The sequence below is a fragment of the Stegodyphus dumicola genome, chromosome X1, assembly GCF_044657685.1.
Source record: "Stegodyphus dumicola isolate Sdum_Otavi_A_Nest chromosome X1, ASM4465768v1".
Taxonomy (NCBI): Eukaryota; Metazoa; Arthropoda; class Arachnida; order Araneae; family Eresidae; genus Stegodyphus; species Stegodyphus dumicola.
The window spans coordinates 205770306-205785419 of record NC_140780.1 but is presented as its reverse complement, the minus strand read 5'-3'; the positions used below and the strand labels follow the sequence as shown (position 1 = coordinate 205785419).

The following is a 15114-nucleotide window of genomic DNA, read 5'->3' as shown; positions in this document are numbered from 1 at the left end:
ACCATTTTGAAGCAAGTGGTCACCATCATTCCATTTGAATTGTGCATCAGTACTTGTAATCATTTCACTTATAATCAAAATAATCCTTTATCTTCCAAGGCATTCATTATAGCATTGTGTTGTAAACGGGTATATATACTGTTATTTTTTTATTTATTTTTGAAAACTGCAGCATCTATTTCCATTTTTTATTAAATAAATTCTTCATCTTTTTCTTTTTTAATTGTATCATTTTAAACACAATACGACTACTAGTACTGTGTCATGGTTACAGTATGATTACCAGTGCTTCTATTATACTATGTAAGGATTTCGAGGAAGATGGCTATTGAAAGGTTCTGTAAATACAAAATACAATTTATTATTTGGTCTACATAGAATAGTTAATCCATTAGTATAATGATATTCTGTAATTAAGGCAAAACTTTCCATACCTACACATCCAAAATTCACATGTGTATTCACCATTAATGTTTTTGGATGGCAATTTATGCATCCTTAGACTATAAATCAGCATTTGAAGGAATGTACTATATAGAAAGTTAAACAGTGCTAAATTTGTTTTCGTATATTATCTTTTTATGAAATCAGTAATAAAACTATGTTGAAGTGGTACATATCCGTCTCTATAATCATTGCTAATTGCTTTATATATATAGTATATAGATGAGTTGTTTCTAATATCTTGACTTTAGAGGCACAGTAAAAGGTTGTTTTCACCATGTTTCACCTTGTTTTGAGTACATGACAGAATGAAACTGAATTATGCGTTTAATTTATGTCTGTGGTAGGTAATGTTTCCTAACATTTTGTAAATATTTACAGGATCACATATGCTTGTCTCCCCTTTCATAGTAAATGGTTATACATTGGCACTGAGCGAGGAAATGTTCACATTGTCAATGTGGAATCTTTTGTTTTATCTGGCTATGTCATAAATTGGAATAAAGCAGTTGAAATGTAAGTTTTTGTCACATTCTTATTGAATTTGAATCAAAAATTTTTTTAATTTTTAGCAGCCCATGATTATATCAATAATTTTATTTATTCAGGAATTATACTTATCACGTAGCTACAAATATACCATGTATCGAAAATACCAATAAGCAGAAAACTTTGGATTGATGCATTAAAAGATGATTTACTAGTGAGTAAAAATATAAGAAATTTTTAACAAAAGTAATGGGAAGGAAAATAAAAAGAATTAAATGACTATAGGTTAAATCACAAAACATATCATCTTGCACATAAATGCACACACATAAACATATATATATTATATAAAATGGAAGGGAAAATTGCATAACAGCTGCATATTAAGATAATGGAAAGATTTTTCTGTTTATATGAACTCTGGCATTCTTCCGTGTCAGTAGGTGCAATTATAGATATGTGGGTACCATCCTACAGCGCTGATGACACCAGAAAATCCAAACTTTTGATTGAATCGTAATTTGATTTTGTTTTGTTGAAAACTATGTAAATTTATCTATTTGGTGAAAATACCAGAACAAATAGCATATGTAACCTCTCAAATGCACCAACTTGACATTTATTTCTCAGCCCAATATATCTGTCATTAACAATATATCTCTGGTAACTTCCAGAAGCAAAACAATTTAAGGCAAACAAAACTTGTTTTGAATAAATAAATAATTATATAATATACATATATATTTGGACCTTGGACTGGACTACCAGTGTTCAGCGATTTTACCTCACGGTCGCTGGTGAGATCGATTTAAAAAAGGTATAAATAGGAATATGTACTACAATTTACTTTCACTGCATATATATATATATATATGTATATAAATATATCAACATATGCAGTGAATAATATGTATTATAAGTATATCAACATATGCAGTGAAAGAAATTGCAGCACATGTTTCTATTTATACCCTTTTTAAATTGATCCCACTAGCGGCCGAGCGGTAAAATCTCTGAACACCGATAGTTCAGACTGAGGTTTAAATCCCGCGATCAGGCTTGCTGCATGGGCTTCATTACAAACATATTTCTCGTAAATTCCAAAAGCATAAAAATTTAAGACATACAAAGCCTGTTTTAAATAAATAAGTAACTAAATGTATTATAAATATATTAACATATGCAGTGAAAGGGAATTGCAGTACACATTCCTATTTATGCCCTTTTTAAATCGATCCCACTAGTGGCCAAGCAGTAAAATCTCTGAACACTGGTAGTGCGGTCCGAGGTTCGAATCCAGCGAACAGACTGGCTGCATGGGCCTCATTACCAACATATCATTGGTAACTTCCAGAAGTATAGAAGGTTAAGGCACGCAAAATCTGTTTTAAATAAATAAATGTATATATATATATAGATATAGATATAGATATAATCTCACAAACGGGCAATCTCACAAACGGGCTGGCTGCATGGGCATTTTCGTGGTTTTCCCCATGTGTTACGTGTATACAAGCTAGTTTCCCTTAGGAAATCCTCCACGAAGGCAACCCTCACTTTAGGCAGATAGCCCTCGAGGCTTTGCCGTAATTACATAAAACCAAAACCAAGCACTTTAAGATCTGAATAAAAATACAAAACTGATGTAATATCTAAAAGCAGACCACATTAAAAAATCTAACTAATTATAAATCTTGCATTATAATATTTACAAGAATTTAACCGAAAATTATACAGGAATTTAACTTGTTTTGTACAGGAGATTTTGGAAACTGACATTCATATCAGTACAGTTAAAACTACTTAAATAATTTTTTTTAACCCAAAGCAATTTAATGTAAATGTTGAATTTAGGATGTGAATAATTTGAATTATATACTGCATATTCTTTAATGCAGGTGTTAATGTATTAAATTTTTATACACTACAAATTAAAATAAAAGTAGAGGGAAATACATTATAAGTGAAAACATAAAATTTATAAATTTATAAATTACTCATCCAAACATGAAATTAAGTACATTGATATATACATTAGTTGAAAAATTAAAATTTTAAATTAAAAGTATGCACTCCTTCTTTATATGTGAAATAGGAAAACACCAAATATATTATTTTCACTAAAATTTAATTTAATTAAAATTAAGGAATTGCTACTGTAGAATATATAAATAATCTAGAATCATCAGCATCAAATGCGTTATTTCTATAGCGAAATATTTGAGTTTTTCACAAATCTTAAGAAATTAAAATATCCATTATGTACACTTCCAGAAACTATACGCCGTCCTCACTTTAGCTCTAAAACGACAGTCAGAAACTTAAATGGCAGCTATCCAGCTGACGGAAAAATTTCTGACGTGTCGTTCTCTGTAGTGATCGAGACGATGACACCAGACTCACTCTGTGTCGAGTAGATCGCAAAAAACGACCCGTTCTTCCATCTCAACGGTGTCCAGACTAGGGCCCTTGATGCTGATTATTCAGTATACATTCCAGATGTCTGTGTATCCATATTAGTTAATAATTAATATAAAAATCATTGTCCAGACGTATTTATTATTAACTACAGAGTATCCATATTAGTTAATTATACATTTTAAAAAATCATTGCCCAGACTTCTTTATTATTAGCTACTGTTTGTTGTATTTCTTAGTTATTTCTATTCTCCCTCTTAAACTATCATTAACATTCTGTTTAGTATATGATGTGCGGCTGAAGTACGAAATATCTTTTTATATATTTTGAATATCTCTAGCACTTTTGAACATATTTGACTAGAAATAATGTCAATTTGCGGTATGCATATTATACGTTCTAGTGTATGTAAATTTATGAGCAGATATCAGAACCTAAAACTAAACCATAATATTTTGTAGCCGCAACGATTTGATATGAAGAAATTTAAGATGCCTCCTTAGTTTTAGAATTAAAGTTTATTTTATTACTCAATGACTTAGTAAAAAGCCCTATATTTTCCATAATAAGTTTGTACACATTATTTAATTTTTTATACATTAACATACTCAATTGTTAAGACACAATAACACGCTGAATAAATACTAATTCAGAAGTCAAACAACAAAAATCAGCGTTATATTTACAAAATTTTCACAGGACTAGTTTCGATGGTTTTGCCGAACCACCATCCTCGGCTGCAAAACCGCATCATTTGCGATTTTGCAGCTGAGGATGGTGGTTTGACACAAAATCAGACTTTTTTCAAAATAACATACCAATTTTTTTTCCATATTTTGATTCTATGATTCAAATTATGCCAAAGTGCCAAGTTTTGTAAAAATCGCTCAAATAATTTTTAAAAAATTAGCTTTCAAAATTTTAACTTCTCCATGTTAATTGAATTTGGTATATATTTATTGAGATCTCGTTTTTTATTAAACTTATGTGATACTTCCTTCACATTTCGAAATTTAGGTTCATTCTAAATAAAACTTGCCCATTTTTTATAATTTATTTTTAAAATTTGTATTTTTAAGTAATTTTTATAAATGTTTTGGCAACAATTAGTATCATAACCTATCAAATTTTTACCATCATCTTAAAGTAGATGTATGTATATCTAAGCATACCTACAAAAAATTAGAGTATTTTGTTCAAAATTTCCTAAGATATAAGTGAATTTACATATTGGAGCTTTTTGAAATTTGGCATATTTGTTATAAGCGATTATAACACCAAATGCGGTTTATGCACTTTGTCAAAATGATTTGAAAGTATGAATGATGACAGTTTTTCCTCTCGTGTACAATAAAAAAAAGGAAAGGAAAATAGATTGCTATAAATTAAAAATTTCGCCAAGTGAATCATCCTTGGTGCAAACTCAAAAAAATGTGCCATGATAAATTTTTAAATTTCTTCATAAATTTCTCACCAAAAATTACAAAATGTAATATCTAGGCGTAATTTGTGTCGTAGAATCGAAATATGGAAAAAAAATATATATGTTATTTTAGAAAAAGTCCGGTTTTGTGTCAAAATCCCTATGTTAGAACAATATGATATACTATAAATCTAATATATATCCTAAGTCACGCTTTCAAGACATATAAAACCGCAAGTTAAATTTCGACAATCTGTCCAGTAGAAAGAGAGATATAGAACTGTCTCCCCCCCTTTTTTGTACAATAACATAAATGTGAATTTTTCATTTCTCAGGGCATAAATAAGTATTAAATTAATACAGTAGGGCATACCTAGCCATCTCTTCTTTGTTATTATGCAAAAACAATGTAAAGCAGTTGGCAAAGAGACTTTTACTCATTTATTTTAAAACATAAATGTAATGTGTGAATTCTCAATTAAATCTGAGTTAAAGATGCAATATCCTCCCACCATTAATTTAGTGGTAACAAATTAATTACCATAACCGCCAAGAAAGAAAGAAAACATCGAATACAAAAGAGTCAACTTGCTGTTGCATTATACAATTGATTACATCATGGAGAAGAGAAAACTATTCATGCTCTAATATCTTAGTGGGATATATAGTTTTTTCTAAATTAATAAATACAGTACAAAGTCTTTAATCCGGACTCGTCGGGACTTGGGCGATTCCGGATTATAGATCATCAGTTTAAATCTGGCAATATGATATGCATAAATTATAAAATTAAAAATATGAAACTGTGATTTATGAAATAAAGAGCAATTATGATCTAAAGGGTATCAAAATTTACAATAAAAAGCTTAATATTTATTTGTTTACTTTATTAAACATTTCTTTCAATGTAAGTTGTTTAAGTTGCTTCGTTTTATGTGCTAATACTTTCTCTTTAATTCTATAAACACACATAATTTCTTATTCAGTTACAAAGTTCCGCTGTTCAAGTCCTGTAATTGCTGTGCCGAGAATACCGACTAACTTGTCAATCGAAATTTTTTCGTTTTCACTAACCTCTCTGTCACTTTCTTCATGCCTTTATTCATTTTTTGCAGCAATTCAACTTTTTGTTGGATGGACATCGAAACATGCTTTCGCTTTGTAGATCCTTTGGCAGAATCGGAAACTCTTTTTGACATAATCTAAAGTTCAAGCTTACTTTTTATAAAATTGCTCTAACAGTCGACAAAAAATAATAAGCCGGATCCAATTAGAAGATTAAGGAACAATGCAATCTGCAACATTTACTGAAATAGATAATTAAATAATTTTAGCCTAGCTTATACCGTCCATTATACATTAAACACGCATGCGTAAACGTATTATGCGCATGCGTAAACACTACGCATACACAGAAAGTTTGTAGCTTTGAGTGCTGGATTATAGATCATTCCGGATTATGGACGTCTGGATTAAAGATTTTGTACTGTATATAAAAAAATTGCAGTAGCTACAACAGTTACAAGTTCAGGAATACCAAAAATGTTCAATAGAGTGTTTCAGCTTAGTGTTTCAGTCTGTTTGGAAAAATTTAGCCTTTGCACGGTTTTTATTTGTAGACCAATCAGGAATGGTTTGCATAATTGGATCTTCTTAAATGTCTATTGGATAGAATTTCCTTAAAGCACATGCCAAGATTTTAGTTTTCATTTTTACTTGGGCTACCTGAGAGCAATCATTTCGGCTTAGGAAATTCTTTTCCATTCGGGCCAAAGGCCAATGTTGTTTGATGTTATCTTGGCCAACATTGCTGACCCAAGTTAGTTGACCCAAGTATTCTTTTTGGAAGGGAGTCCATAGCTCATCATGCAACTTTTGACAATGTTTGAATGGTAACTAAAGTTTCTCAATCAATCATGTTAAAATTAGATAATCCTATGTCTGTGGAATGTTCTGTAAAAACATGCATGGTGTAAGTGACACAAGATCGCATGAGCTATCCGAAATGTATGTAAGAAGCCTGCCGTTTATGTATGCCTCCATGTTCCATATAAAATGGGTTCTTCTTAAAAAAGTATTTCTTAAAAAATACATAACCTAAAAAGGTATTTCTAAAAATAGAGAGAAAACAAATAGCAGAGCAAAAATACGATGCTTTTTATTGGAATTACAAACTATAGCTTTTTGAACGACAGTATCGGGAAGCACGATCTCCTGATGACGACAACTTTCACTGTTGCCAGAACTTATCTAAACTATATATTATATTATTATTATTTTTATTAACATACTTTAATACTTCCCCTTGTAAAAAAATAATAATAAATTTTAAAAAAAAAAGTCACAAAAGTCCCATCTCATCACAAAGAATTAACAGTCTCGGTTTAAATAAAGGTTTAGTCATTATGTCAGCAACTTGTGCCTCTGTAGGTACCTGCTGCACAGTGATTTCCTTTTCTAGAACTTTCTCTCATATGAAAAAGTGCTTGATATCAATGTGTTTTGTGCGTCGATGAAACTCCGGGTTTTGTCACAGTCTCACTGCAGCGGCGTTGTCTACTTGAATTACTGGAGTTTCACATAACTTGGTTACATCACTAAATAGTCGTTTTAACCAAATTACTTCTCTAGAACATTCACTAGCTGCAATTACTTCTGCTTCAGTCGTCAAAGTTGCAACAACTGATTGCCTTTGGCTAATGCATGATATAGCTCCACCACTATATAATATCACACTTCACTCGTTGATTTTCCTGTTTCTTGACAGCCTCCAAAATCTGCATCACTATAGCATTCTAGAATTCCTGGTTTGTATTTATTCTTCTATGTAACACCTTTAGTTAGAGAACCTGCTATATATCTGAATACACGTTTCACTTTTTTCCAATCATCTTTCGAAGGATTTTCTAGGTAACGGGATAGAATGCCAACACAGTAAGCTAAATCTGGTCTTGTGCCTAACATAAGATACATTAAAGACTCCTACAGCTTCTCTATAAGGAAAAATTTCTCTGTTTGATTTATCTTCCTTTTTCTTTTCAGTTAGACCTTCCTTCAGGATAGGAGTTGACACTGGCTTGCAATCTTCCATCCCAAATTTTTGAAGAATTTTTCTTGCATAAGCTTGCTGACTAATTTTAATACTTCCATCTTCAAGATGTTTAATTTCAAGTCCAAGAAAGTATACTGCTGGTTTAGTTGTGATTCTGAATCTCGACTTCAATTCTCTGAGAAATTTTTCAGATTCTTGTAGATCTGTTGATGCTACTAAACCATCATCTACATATAAACATACGATTAGCTTCTTGCCGTTATTGTTTCTTATATATAAGCATGGATCAGCTTCACTTGTCTTGAAGCCCAGCTGTGACACAAAATTTCCAAAATATTTATTCCAGCAACGTGATGATTGTTAAAGTCCATACAAACTGCGTTTCAACTTACAGACTTTCTTCGAACCATCACTATATCCTTCTGGTTGCTGCATGTATATAGATTCTTCAAGTTTTCCATATAAGAATGCTGAACCGACATCAAACTGAGAAAGATGCGTTTTCTCATTGGCTGCAGTGCTCAAAACTGAACGAATAGTTCCTAACTTTGTTACTGGACTAAACGTTTGATCATAATCAACTCCAAAATGTTGAGTACATCCTTTGGCAACAAGTCTAGCCTTGAATTTATCAATAGATCCATCAGGATTCCTTTTGATCTTATAAACCCACTTGCATGATATAGCTTTAGCATCTTTTGGTAATTTTTCTAAACTCCATGTTTCATTCTCTATCAATGATTTCATCTCTGAATCCATAGCTTCTTTCCAATTAACACTTTGCTTACAGTTGATCGCTTCTTTATAAGATTCGGGCTCTTCAGAATCAATAATAAAAGCTTCACTTATCATTATAGTATAATCTTCAAAACGCTTTGGCTTTCTCAAGTCAGCTCTATCTCTTAGATATCTTGACTGTGCATTATTTTGCAAATTAATATCTTCACATTCTTGTCTTTCAAAATGTTCTTCTGATATATTTCCAGATATTTCTTTGTTGTATTCTTTTTCTGAATTATCTTCTTCGCAAAGAAACTTTTCTGACTTATCTTTTTCTGAATTTTGTTGATGTTCAGAGCCAGAAATTAGGCTATCTTGATTTTGTATAGGTAACTGCACCCTTTCTTCACAATTTGTGAGCTTTTCGTTAAATATAATATCACGTGAACAGATTACACTATTGGTTTCTTTGATCCATAGTCGGTATCTTTCGTCTCCATCATAACCAATTAAATAAGCTTTTGTAGCTTTATTATCCATTTTCCTTCTTCTTTGTTTAGGAATATGGGCATAACACACAGATCCTACTATACGAAGATGCTTAATTCAAGGTTTCTTTTTAAACCATAGCTCATAAGGACTCATGCCTTCTACTGATGATTTGCCAGTTCTGTTTAGTACATATATGGCAGTGTTGACTAGTTCAGTCCACATTTCTGCAGGAAAATGAGCTTCAGAATTAGAGTACTTAAATGTTCTTGCCATTTCGATTATTGTACGTATGTCTCTTTCACTAGAGCCATTTTGTTCAGGAGAATAAGGTGCTGTTAGTCTTTGAGTTATACCTTCAGAATGCAAAATAGCACACACTTTGTCATTGTCAAACTCGCCTCCATTATCGCTGAGAAATTCTTTGACTGAATGTCCTAAAATTTTAGCGTGTGCAAGCATGTGTTGTAACATATTTACAACAGCAGATTTTTCTTTGATAAAATACCCATAACGAAACTTTGTGTAGCTATCTTTAAACACAACTAAGTACTATCTTTTCTTCTGGAAAGATTCATCAAAAGGTCCACAGACATCAGCTGAGATTAATTCACCAGGCTTGCTGGCTGGCTTTCTTATGCCAAATGGTAAACGGTGTGCTTTGCCAAAAATGCATGGTTCACACAATTTTCTTTCAAATGGGATTTTAATTCCTAATTCTTTCTCAAGCATGTTCTTAATGTGACATTTATCTTGATGTCCCTATCTCTGATGATATAACTCTAACAAGGAATTGTCTGCTTCAGCAGCATGCACTTCTATAATTTTATCAGGCATAATAGGTTCGATAGCTGCCTTGTATAAAGTACCATATATTTTGCGAGTTCCAAAAAGCACTACTTGACCATTAACCTTTAACCAGCATTCTGTAACTGTTGAAATAAATTTACTATTCGGATTTCTATCTTGAGCAGCAAGTAAAGAAAATAAATTTGTTTATCTCAGGGACATACCAAACATCTTTAAGGTAAATTCTTTGGATTTTACTACCAATAGTTTTGACACATACTGTACCTTTACCAAGAGCAACTAAAGTTTCTTTTCCAGCAGCCTTGATGCTACAGGGACTATCAAACTTCATAAAGTCAATAAAGTATGTGAAACAATTCATGATATGTCATGTAGCTCCACTATCAATCCAAAAAGATGTTCGATCAGTCTTAGCCTCTTCGTCAATGGACATCAGTATTACACTGCATGTATTTCCTTCATTGGTTTTCGTTAACCTATTCGTGGGTGGTCTTCCATCAGCAATCCACTGTTTACAATCTTTTACCCAGTGTCCTTTCTTTTTGCAATAATTGCAAATATCTTCTTTCCTTGGTTTTCTTCTGAATTTGTCTTTTTTATATTGCTTTTGTTTTTCAGATTTTGACATTACTAATGCCACTTGTTCATTTGTATTGCCTTTCTCATGACTTTTAAATTCTCTTTCATGAGAGCAAAGCTGTGCTGTTAACTCATCAACTGTTCTTTTGTTTTCACCCAAGAGTTCTTTTGTTTTCACCAACTTGACTTAAACAAATGGTATTGTCCTGGTAAGACATCTAAAATCTTGCAATTGAGTAGCATGTCAGGTAACTTATTTTCATTTTTCTTTTCAAGTCCTGAATTCAACTCATTCCATAAGTTTTTTAATTTGGAAAGATGAGCTGCCATATTATCATTTTCATTCCACTTGAATTGAAAAAATTGCATGCATATATTATACAATTGATTTTCTGATGATGCTTCAAATAACTTATGTAATTCCAACCACACTTCTCTAGCAGTCTGAAATCTCATAACTTTTTGCAGAGTTTCTTCCATCATGGAATTCGTTAATACCATCATAGCACTAGTGTTTGCATTTTGAAACTTCTTAACCGCTTCATTATATTTCTCTTGTTGAGCAATCGGAGCATCTACAGGAAGAATTTCTGGTTTCACTATAGTTCCTTCTACAATTTCTAAAGCACCGGGATGATAATTTAAAACAAATTTTATCCTGTATTTCCATATAAGCCAATCGCTTTCACCTGATAAAGGCTTTACTTGGACCTTAGATAATTCCATACTTTGATTTCTAAACAACTTTCGATTGCTATAACGAAAACAAAACACTTACTTGATTAGGCTTAAGGAGTTCCGTTTCTTCGAGAAAACATCAATTCAAAACATTTGACGCAATATGGGAGCTTGCTTGACCCATAACCTAAAAAAGTATTTCTTTCTAAAAATTCTTTTCTAAAAATAGAGAGAAAACAAATAGCAGAGCAAAAATACGATGCTTTTTATTGGAATTACAAACTATAGCTTTTTGAACGACAGTATCGGGAAGCACGATCTCCTGATGACGACAACTTTCACTGTTGCCAGAACTTATCTAAACTATATATTATATTATTATTATTTTTATTAACATACTTTAATACTTCATATTTCACAGACGAGTTCCTTTATACTTGTAATAGAAGTGATTTGACAGACCGAATAAATTCTTCTCACCAGGTGGCTTTTTGGGAGGAATGAAATTTCAAGTCAGAGTTTTGGCACCTACAGTGGAAAGTTTGATTGTGTGTCGGTTTATACATTTCAATTCGCTGTTCGTGCCTTCAAAATTGGTGCCATTGTGTATGTAGTTTGTAGACAGTCATTGACATCTCTTGCAGTAAATCTTTGTGCTTGTATAAAACTATCCATACTTAGAGATACAACTAGTTCTAGATGTCACAGGAAACAGGATAATCCATACTTTAGATCTATTCCTTAAGAACAGAGGTCAACAGAGTTCAATATCAGCTTAGCAAATGTGGTCCAAAGGTAAATTGATCGAGGAGTATTGCATACTTTTGAGTTAAATCTCTTGCAAACAGTACATTTGGTTATTACACTTTTAATGGCTCATCTAGATGCGATTTCAAAATATTTTCCTTTCAGTTTTGCAGAGAGAATGTTAATTCCAGCATGGAAATTTTCCTTATGAAATTCTTTGATTAAACACATGAATAGATGGGCTTGTGAGGGAAGTAGAATTGGGTAGAAATAGCAAATTCGTTTTCTAAATAATCTTTGTCTTAATTCTTGTTAACTTTTCTTCATGTTTAACAATCACTAGACCTTCACAACTATTTTTCAATCTGTCCAAAGCCATAAAACTGGACAGCTTTCCAAAGATGTTTTTCAGCTCTTTCAACTTCCACTGCTGATTGGATATTTTGCCTGGAAACTGTCTGTTTGTGAACATTGTTAATAGAACTTATCATATAGTCTAAAATTTTAAGAATCATTGAAGACTGAGAAAACTTGCAAGATGCTAACTGATGATTTTGTATTTTGATCACCTGGTGATAGGGAAGGAAATGACCTTTTAATTCTCTTCTTTCCTTTGGTACTTTCTCTATCACACCCTCTTGTAACCATTCTATAAAAGCTTTATTATAATCATCCAGCTTGTCCAAAATATTCAGTTTCTTAGTGCTCAACAGTCTCTTTTCTGCTGTCGATTAGACAGAATATCCAGTCTATTATTATCTGTCCATGAAAGACTTGCTTTATAATGACCATCAACGTTTTGACTTACTTCTTCTAGAACGATCTCAAGTCTTCTTTTTCTTGTCTAATGTCTCTACTGGATCCATCTGATTTCCAAAGTTCCTGTACTTTCATTTTCCCAATAACCAAGTTACTTATAAAGGTTTGTGTATGCATGATAATTTCAACTAAGGCAGAACTTTCAACCAGACCACAAAATGTCTAGTCTAGCTTAGTTTCCACTGCTATAAGGCTTCCCTGTGACTGTTTGATTCTTCTTGTCAAAAGTCTGCCATATAGTACATCACTTCCTTTGAATAACTTGATTTTTATGGGATGAGTCTTTAAATTGAATAACCAAATTTTATTGCTTTTAAGTTCTGTTTGTAGTAAGTGTTAGGAACATGAGGAATATCCATGCAAATAATGTCTTTGTCCAGAAATTTTAAATCAAGGACCTCTTTTGAACTTAGAAGAAAAAAGTCAAATCTAGAATTTCTGATGAGGCTTTGCTTCTATGTATACTGTTCCAAATAAGGTATCTGCTAAAATTTCAGAGGGGACATTTTTCAGCTTTAGCTCCTTCCTACTAGAACTTGGGATGTAACTTTTTTTAGAGTTGGTATCTAGCAATACCTGTATCCTATTTATTTCATTACCTAGAATATTTATGTCTAATTTCATAAGAGCTATAGCAGTTGTGAACACTAATTATTTGCTATTGCACTCTGTACCACCTTGGGGAAATAAACTATTTTCTCAGTCTCCCTGTCCTTATCCATGTAATGTGCTAACTAGGGACAAAGTATCACTAACTTATCTTTAGAATATACATGGCAACATATTTTACTTTTACAAAATTTTGTTATAAGACCAGGCTGGAGACACTTTAGACAACTCCTGTTTTCTTTAACCATAATAATTTTTCCTTTAAAGATAAAGAACTTACAAATAAACAGTCCTTGCTATCATGCATACTGTTGTAGAATATGCATTTAATCCCTTTTCCAATTAAAAAGAAAACTGTCTGTTGCTGGCAACACACTTTTGATTTTTCTTAATTTTATCCTTTGTCAAATCTGCAAAATGCACACAACAGAAATTCTTCCAGACCAGCAGCATGTGCTTATTAATTTCTATTTCTCTGTGTAGAAATTCCATCTGCTTGAGAGACTGAATCTGGCTGAATATAAGGAATAGCTCATCGGATGATTTTATTTTTTATTGTTGTGGGCTATGCAAAATTCTGTGCCATTTCTTTAAAAGATCCTGAGACTAGCATTATTCAATAAGTGAAAAAAGCTGTTGAGTATTATTATCGGCATTCAGACTCATGGTTTCCAATGCTATTAAGTGAGCTTCTAATTTATCAGCCAGTTTATTAAGTGACAATTTTTCCTTTTGATTTCTTACATTGTGTATCACTAAGTTTAATAAATCGCTTATGGAAACTTCCATTAACAGTTCCAAATTGGCAGATCTCCTTTATAATATAGAAATTGTCATTTTATAATTTTTGCTAGGAACCAAATCAATAAACTCTTTAACTTGAAGCCCACCAGCGGCCGAGCGGTAAAGTCGCTGAACACTGGTAGTTTGGTCCGAGGTTCGAATCCCGTGAACGGGCTGGCTGCATGGACGTTTTCGTGGTTTTCCCCATGTGTAACGTGTATACGAGCCAGTTTCCCTTAGAAAGTCCTCCACGAAGGCATCTCTCCCGTTAGGCAGATAGCCCTCGAGGCTTTGCCATAATCACACACACACACACACTTTAACTTGACTAGCCGGTAGCATAGATTGCAATAAATACAGATGATATTTAGAATGATTTATATAAAGAATGAAAAAAAGCAAATGTTTTGGAATAAAATTTTCTAGCAACAGCTCATTATTTGAAATGAGAAATATATTTTGCTACTTTTAAAGTTACTCTTCTTCCAAAATGTTGCATGTAAGGAAATTATTGATTGAAGGATATGTTTTCGCGCTTTCCGAAGAAAATTATTCCTATTCCATAACTTATAAACGTTGTGAAATGTATGTTATTAAAATTTCTAAATGCAAGATAAGGAACATTATCAGTTGGAATGAACAAAACCTTCCATCATTACTTCTACATAGAAAGAAGACTCCAAACGTATATCTGAAAATGTACATGCTGTGTCTAATGTTTCTGAAGTTAAATCATTGGTAACAACAGAAAATCTGCCAATGTAGAAATCAATATGAAAATCTGTAAATACATCTGTAACAACAATAAATAAAATAATAAATTAAGATTTACAACTTAAAAAAGCTAAAAAGATAATGTTTGCCAACTTTTGCTGAGGCATGTGGCTCAACACAGAACAATTTGTAGAACCTTGTATAAAACTGTGTAGGAGGAGATAAGTGGAAAATGCTTTATGACCCTTCATTGAAGCATGTATTTACCTAAATGACTGCAACAAAAAAGTCTATTATTAAAAACGATGAGAAAAAAAATGTTCAGACTGGTTCCATCAA

General features: G+C 32.1%; 1 protein-coding gene across 3 annotated transcripts in view; it reads left to right on the top strand.

Annotated features, from left to right (window-relative positions):
• The window catches only part of Tomosyn (syntaxin-binding protein tomosyn), a 275347-nt gene that overhangs the window by 62032 nt on the left and 198201 nt on the right, over nucleotides 1–15114 (top strand). For all 3 annotated transcript variants that reach the window (XR_015038723.1, XM_085808289.1, XM_085808288.1), the window contains exon 5: nucleotides 826–960. Coding sequence is in view for 2 of the 3 variants with exons in the window: in XM_085808289.1 (XP_085664415.1) it covers nucleotides 826–960 (135 nt within the window). In the remaining variant the exon portion in view is untranslated. The remainder of the gene's footprint in view (nucleotides 1–825; nucleotides 961–15114) is intronic.